Source organism: Aulonocara sp. 'chitande type north' Nkhata Bay, linkage group LG23, assembly GCF_057382095.1.
Source record: "Aulonocara sp. 'chitande type north' Nkhata Bay isolate Kocher_YH1m ecotype deep benthic linkage group LG23, A_spYH_male_GT1.1, whole genome shotgun sequence".
Classification (NCBI taxonomy): Eukaryota; Metazoa; Chordata; class Actinopteri; order Cichliformes; family Cichlidae; genus Aulonocara; species Aulonocara sp. 'chitande type north' Nkhata Bay.
Genome location: NC_141365.1, coordinates 17,087,948 through 17,095,039, shown reverse-complemented (window position 1 = coordinate 17,095,039; position 7,092 = coordinate 17,087,948). Strand labels below are relative to the sequence as shown.

Below are 7,092 nucleotides of genomic sequence, written 5' to 3'. Positions count from 1 at the left end.
TGATTTGGGCAGTCGCTGAGTTGAACCATAAACTCCACTGTTTACAAAAGTATTCTAGAGTCGAATATGAGGCCATCTGTCGGTCTGCTAAAACTAGGCCAAAGCTGGGTCATGAAACAGGACAATAATCCAAAGCACAGCAGAACAGAATGACTGAAGAATCAAGATGTTCCAATGGACCAGTCAGACGTCCAGACCTAAACCTGACTGAGATGCTTAAGACCTTAAGAGAGTGGTATATAAATGGATGCCCACAAACCTCAGGGAACTGAAATAACATTGTTAGATGATATGAGAGATTAGTGTAGTTCATTTACTGACACAAATGGCACAAATGCCCAAATAGTGAAAATTGTTAATTAAAACATCTTCATTGAATTTGTTTAAGGTTGAGGAAGATCTTATTTGGGTATAGTAAAATGGTGACAAGGTTTGGAAGCAAATTGTCCAAAATCCTGTATGAGCATTGTTCTTGGTGATACTGGGTTGCAAACCCCAGGATCATCATGAATTCTGCTTTGCTGATTTAGCCAACATAAAGTTTTCAAAAAGCAGTTCTATGACCACTGTGTGTGAGACATATCCCCCTGTTTTCTCAGAGGGTCCGTAAGGTTACTCTGCTAACCTTTGTCAAATTGTTCATGGACTTTTAATCCAGCTTCAGACCTATTTAATACAGTTGCACTATAACAGGATTGGGAATCTTTAACCCCCTGTGACATGGTTGCCAGCTGTTCCCACCCACTCACAGTGGGTCAGCCCACACAGGGATGCTGATGGGTGGGGCAGGATGGGAGGACATGCCTGGAAAGTGAGAGGATCCTCTTAGCTTAGTGCAGATTGCTGCAGCGTAAAGACAAGAGGAATGCTGAGCCCAAAGGTGCTTTAAAACGTCGCAGAGGAGTGGATATTTTGCATAGTTTTTCTTCATTCATTTTATATTTTTCCTTCATTCTTACACCTGGAGTTTAAAGCTTTGGTTGGGCCATATTTATGGATTGCTGAGAGGACAGACGACAGGTGACTCACAATGGCCATGGCTTTGGATGCAGTGTGGGTGAGGGTGAAGAATGTTTGCAAGCAGAACGGGCTCCTCATCATGTCAGTGATGGCTGTGGTCATTGGATGTCTTTTGGGTTTCTTCCTGAGGACACGGCGTCTCACGGAGCAGGTCAGTGTGTCTCCTCCCCTTGACCCAGTGTGACGTCATGCAGAGAGAATCCTGTATGTATACTCAGTACAAAGACATAAGGTTGCTGTTTTCATCAAATTGAGAAAATGATGCTTATATTAGCCATGTAAAGCATTATTATTCATACCAATATTTTCCCAGTTTTATTGAAGTTCAGCCTTTAACCATAAACTGCATATTGGCTAAGTGATAAAGTGCTTACCCTTGTACTGTTTAATAAAGGCTGTCATCAAAAACTAAAAATCGTCTGAATTTTCAGAAAACAGACCTTATTTCCAGGAAACCTACTGCATTCATAACAATATCAAATAATAACAATTTGAAAGCGATCGCAATAATTCCCACAGGAGAATGAAAAACCCTCTGGTTGTATTTGATAAAATTTTACTACACTCTCTGCAATAATGAGGATTATAATGCATTGCAGGAAGTAGTTGTGTGTATTGCTAGAATGGTGAGGAAACAGGCAATAACAAAGCGAGTAAGACTGGCTAGCCAGGAGTTTAGTGTATAGCGAGATAATAACCTGAAACACTGGATGGAAAGACCAGCAGTCTCCATATTTAAATTCCTAAGTTTATTGGGGAAGAGCTGGAAAAACATTGTGGAAGCAAATCAGTCAGAGGCTTCAGCAAAAGTGTTATTGTAAAATTTTCAAAAGAAATGATGCGTTTGTTTTTCTGCTAAATGAGTGAAAAGTTATATTAGCACACTCTTGATGGTACTCCTGCTTTAATGTGTCTTTGCACTGATTTTACATTTGCTTCTGTCTGGATAGAGTGTAACTGTTTTGGGTAGAGATGTCTCCTAAACACATGCAGGAGCAATAAAGTTCCTTTTTGAAAAGAGCACAGCAAGAAGAATACATTCACCAAATGGATGTGTGATTGTTCCTGTTCAAAGTGGCTGTGCAAGTTGTGGGTCTTAGCTTTCCTAAGAACTGCTCATTCATACAACACGAGTGACTAAAGTAGTTTTTTTCCACCATAAATTAAAGGTAAAAACATGCATGAAACTGAATAAAAACAAGAAAGAAAAGCACTGTGTACTCATCTAGCTACCTTCCTAAGCAGTACTTTGAGATTTAGACCATTAGTGTTGAAATCTTTTGGATGAATGAATAAAAATTGAATTCTACTGAGCTGTGATTGATAAATTTGGGTGGAAACGCCTTGGGAATGCATTCATGTCTCTGGAGTGTGTGTGTGTGTGTGGGGGCGGAAGCTGCATCTACACTGGAAGTGATCCACTCCTTGCACACTGCTTTGAAGCTGAAAGTTACCTAATTAGTAGGCAATTGTCTATTCTATATTCAGCATACATGTCAGTCACTGGTACATGGTGATGTTATTGGTAGTCATTTCATTACTGCAGCTGACTCAGAGAGGAGAGACACACAAAACACAAAACACAAAACACAAAACGATGCACTTAGCTCTGCATCACTTCTACTGAAGGGGAAACTTTTAGCTGCCACTATAATAAAAGGAATAAGTATAGTAAGCAAAAGCTGTTTACTTGTTCATATATCAAACCATAGTCGTGTGCATTAAAATTTGCTGATTGCCAGTGACTCCCAAAAGCAAATATGAGCCCTCTGAATTTAACATTTAACAAGTAGCCATAAATGGATAAGAAGCTGCAGTCCAAATATTAGGTAGCAGAAGCTAACTCATAACATAGGGCCAGCTAGATGCCTACAAATAAAATACCAGAAATTCACTAACTGAAGTGCAGCCCTCCTGGTCTGTTGGCACAGTTAACTGCACAGCAGATCATATTATTTTCTCAGATATTTTACTCCTTTCAAGGCTCCAAAGCGCTCCAAAATGAACAAGGTCGAGAGATTTAGTTCAGTGGCTCATATCGCCTGAGGTAAAGCATAGCAGACAGAAAGTGATTGGCCTGCAGTCTCCTGTGTCAGCATCCACCTGCTACTCAAAGTACCATACATATGTATGATTATGTATGATGTATAGCTTAAAGCCATATCAAAATTTAACCTGGTTATATTAATATTCATCTTCGCTCTCAGGAGCTTAGTGCATTCCAGCACGGTACTCTGGTAGGATGCTACTTGTGCAACTTGTGCTCACTACAGACTGCTGACTATTCTATAGTCATCTGTTAGTGTTGAAGCGATTGGGAGCGATCGCAACTCAGCCAAGAAGTGGCAGGCCACGTAAAATCACAGGGCGACCTTCAAACTTCACGTGACCTTCCGATCAGCTCGAGAAGAGTGCGTAGAGAGCTTCATGGAGTGGGCCGAGCAGTTGCATCTAAACCAAACGTCAGTTGCAGTGGTGCGCTCTCAGAGATGTGCTCTCTGAAATGACGAATCACACTTTTCTGTCTGGCAATCCATTGGATTAGTCTGGATTTGGCAGTTGCCAGGAGAATGGTATTTGTCTGACTGCATTGTGCCAAGTCTAAAGTTTGATGGTGGAGGCATTACAGCATTGGCTTGTTTTTCACGAGCTGCCCTCAGTCACCTTAGTTCCAGTAAAAGAAACTCTTAATGCTTCAGCATAACAAGACATTTTTGGCAATTTCATGCTCCCAACTTTGTGGGACCAGTTTGGGGATGGACCCTTCCTGTTCCAACATGACTGCACACCAGTGCACAAAATAATGTCCATAAAGACATGGATGATTATCCAACATCGGTGTCTGACCTCACAAATGTCATTCTGGAAAAATGGACAAAAATTTCAACGCGCTCCTAAACTTGGTGGAAATCCTTTCCCAGAAGAGTTGAAGCTGTTATAGCTGCAAAGGGTGAGCTGACATCATATTAAACCCCATGGATTAAGAATGTGATGTCACTCAAGTTCATATGCATGTGAAGGCAGATAAGCAAATACTTGGCAAAGGCAATACAGTGTCTCTCGCTTACTCTAAATTTCTAAATAACACCACATACTACATAAACACTGGCCATTTGAACCCCTTTACAGTTGTTTTTCTGGTGATGCTGTGCTGTTACTATATAAGAGAATTTAAACCAAAAGAGAAAACAATAACTTAGTTGCTATATTTATTATGCTATATTTATGCAGAGGAAGTATTTGTGTTCCTGTGTGTGTGTATTCATGTTTGTTGTCATTAATTTATTAAAGCATGTACAGGAAACCTAAGCATTCATTTACAGTAAAGTTGCTTCGGTCAACAAGCAGCTTTAATGGGATCCGTAAACAAAATGCAGCCTTTTTCTTTCCCATCAGCCTTCTGTCTAAAGCTCTGTCAAATTCTCAAATAGACCTAAAAATAGCTTGTGGCTCCTTTACTCTCACAATAGGGGATTACAATCCAATCAAATAAATGCTTTCTCTAATTGTACATCAAATAAAAGTGCCTGTCAGTGGGGCTCATCGCAACCTACACAGAAGACATTTATGTTTCAAGGCAGATTATCTGTTTCTGCTCTGAACCCCCAAACACAGATCCTCTCTGTGTTTGGGGGTTCAGGGCATAAACAGGAAGTACAGCTAATCTTTTTAAGTGTGTTTTTGTGTTTGTCTGTGTGTATGTGAGATAAGACTTAGCTTGTTTCGGGAAGCAGGGGGATTGGACTGTGCAGCAGAAAAATGAAAAAAGAAGAAAAAACAAAAACAAAGATAATATTCAAAGGAATTAAAATCTGAAGAGAAGAGACATCCTAACATTTTTTAGCACAGGAATATATGAAGTACAAGTGTAGGACTGGGTACTGGGTGGGTGACTAGATTACAGTATAATGGAAGTCTGTAGAAGCAGCCCATTAGTTGCAAATTTCACAGTTAGACTGACAAAGAATGTAAAAATAACTCAAGATTATTTCTGTGATGAGATCGCAACAGACAGATGCACAAATACCTGGTGGAGCTGGTGATTGTCATCGGGAAAATATTTTGCCACAGGGACACACACACTGGAAATATTTCTCAGAGATTTTGATCCATATTGACATGAAAGCAGAGTTGCTGCAGATTGTATATCAAAGCCATGATGTGAATCCCTTGTTTCACCACATCTCAAAGATGCTCTGGTGACTGCAGAGGCCATTTGAATACAGTGCAGTCATGTTCAAGATTCCAGTTTGAGGTGACTGGAGGTTTGTGATATGGTTCATTATTCTGCTGAAAGCAGCTGTGGTCAGAAAGGGCTGGACATGGTCAGCAACAAGGCTCAGTGCACTATTTGTACTAAAGGGCCCAAAATGTGCCAATAAACACACAACATTACATCATAACCAGCCTGAACCACTGATACGAGGCAGGTTGGATTGAGGCTGTCATGTTGTTTATGCCAAAGTGTGACAATCTTACAATCCAAACGTTGCTGCAGAAAATGAGAATCATTAAACCAGGTGACATTTTCTCTAACTTCCTACTACAAACTTTTGTTGAGCCTGTGTGAATTGTGGTCTCAGTTTCCTGTTCTTGTCTGACACCTGGTGTGGTCTTCAGCTGCTGCAGATGCATAGATAGATAGACTTTATCATTCAGACTTCATTCATACACCATTCAGTGCACATCAAAACTACTCAAACTTCTCAAAAATACTGAGACTAGGCCGTCTGCCAGTAACAGCCGTATTCTAAGTCACTTAAATTATCTTATGCTCTAATGCTTTGTCTGAAGTTCATCAGGTCATCTTGGCCATGCCTGCATTCCTAAATGCACTGAGTCACCGTGATCTGATTGGCTGATTAAATATTTGCATTAATGAGCTTTTGAAGAGGTGTACCTAATAAAGTGGCTCTTGTATATTTTTGACTGAAGCACTGATTAGACCTACACTTTTTTTTCAGAGTGACTGAAAGCCCCAAGGTGAAGCAGCTAAACTCGAATAGTCTGTTTTCCATACTTTTCAAATTAATTCAGCTCAGTTTTATTTCTATAGCACGATGTTATAAAAGCAGCTGCCTCAAAGCCTTTTATATTGCAGAGGAAAGACAACATTAGAGAAAACCCCTGTTTCATACTGAAAGAGGAAAACTATTTCTGCATATTTGATGTGAGAATGAATTAGTAAAGACCACAAAGTCAGATTCGGGTTTGCGTTTCTCTGGGTTTTTTGCACTTTTGTCTTTCCTCTTTGCTTCATAAACAGCAAAGAGGCAGATTAGAAATTTGAAGGAATGGCAGCACAAGTCACTAGCTGGAATCAAACTGCAGCTGTGGTGCTGGGCATTTTCACATCTCAAGGTGTCAAGGTATTGTCATTTTGTTCAATGAATCTGGTTGCAGCCAGTGTGGTATGTGTATTTTAAAATGACCTTAATGCAAACAGAAGAAGAATATTTATCAAATAAAAAGTATGACCAGTGTAGTTATGATCTTGCTGTCACTCATTTGGTTGCTTCAAAGATGGTAGCCAAGTCTGAGACTGGTCACGGTCACATGCCATCTTCAAAGTAACTTTGTAACTTGTGATAAAGTGGCAATTAGACACAGTCAGCCTGCTGTTTATTTGTGTTTGAATGGAGTTAGGCAGGCAATTACATGCACTCCTTTGTCTGATTAAGTGTGATAAATCTGTTGCAAGTCTACTGCAAATCTGTTACCCTCTACATACGGATAAAAAAAACCCTCACAATAAAGAACATCACATTGTGTTCTGTAGGAAAGACTAATTCTGATTGGTTGCAATATGTTGGTTATCTTTCTGCAAGTGCAACAAATTAAATTATAAATTGTAACTATTTGCAAGCCTTCAAGTCGCCTCCCACTAGGCAACCTGTGCAATCACTTTGCAACTGAAAGTGCTGGTCCAGAGGGTGAGGGTAAACAAAAGGAAGAGTGAAGTGTAAATAAGACAAACAGACAGAATGAGAGAGAAACAGGACTAAACAAAGAGCAGAACTAATAGGAGCAGGTGAAACTGATGACAGCAATAAGATTTTTGAATTTTTGAAA

General features: G+C 39.8%; 1 protein-coding gene across 1 annotated transcript in view; it reads left to right on the top strand.

Annotated features, from left to right (window-relative positions):
- Nucleotides 1-830: 830 nt before the first annotated feature.
- Nucleotides 831-7,092, top strand: part of slc1a7b (solute carrier family 1 member 7b) — a 54,480-nt gene continuing 48,218 nt past the window's right edge. The window contains exon 1 of the mRNA XM_086284320.1: nucleotides 831-1,171. Coding sequence (XP_086140446.1) covers nucleotides 1,031-1,171 — 141 coding nt within the window. The 5' untranslated portion in view covers nucleotides 831-1,030. The remainder of the gene's footprint in view (nucleotides 1,172-7,092) is intronic.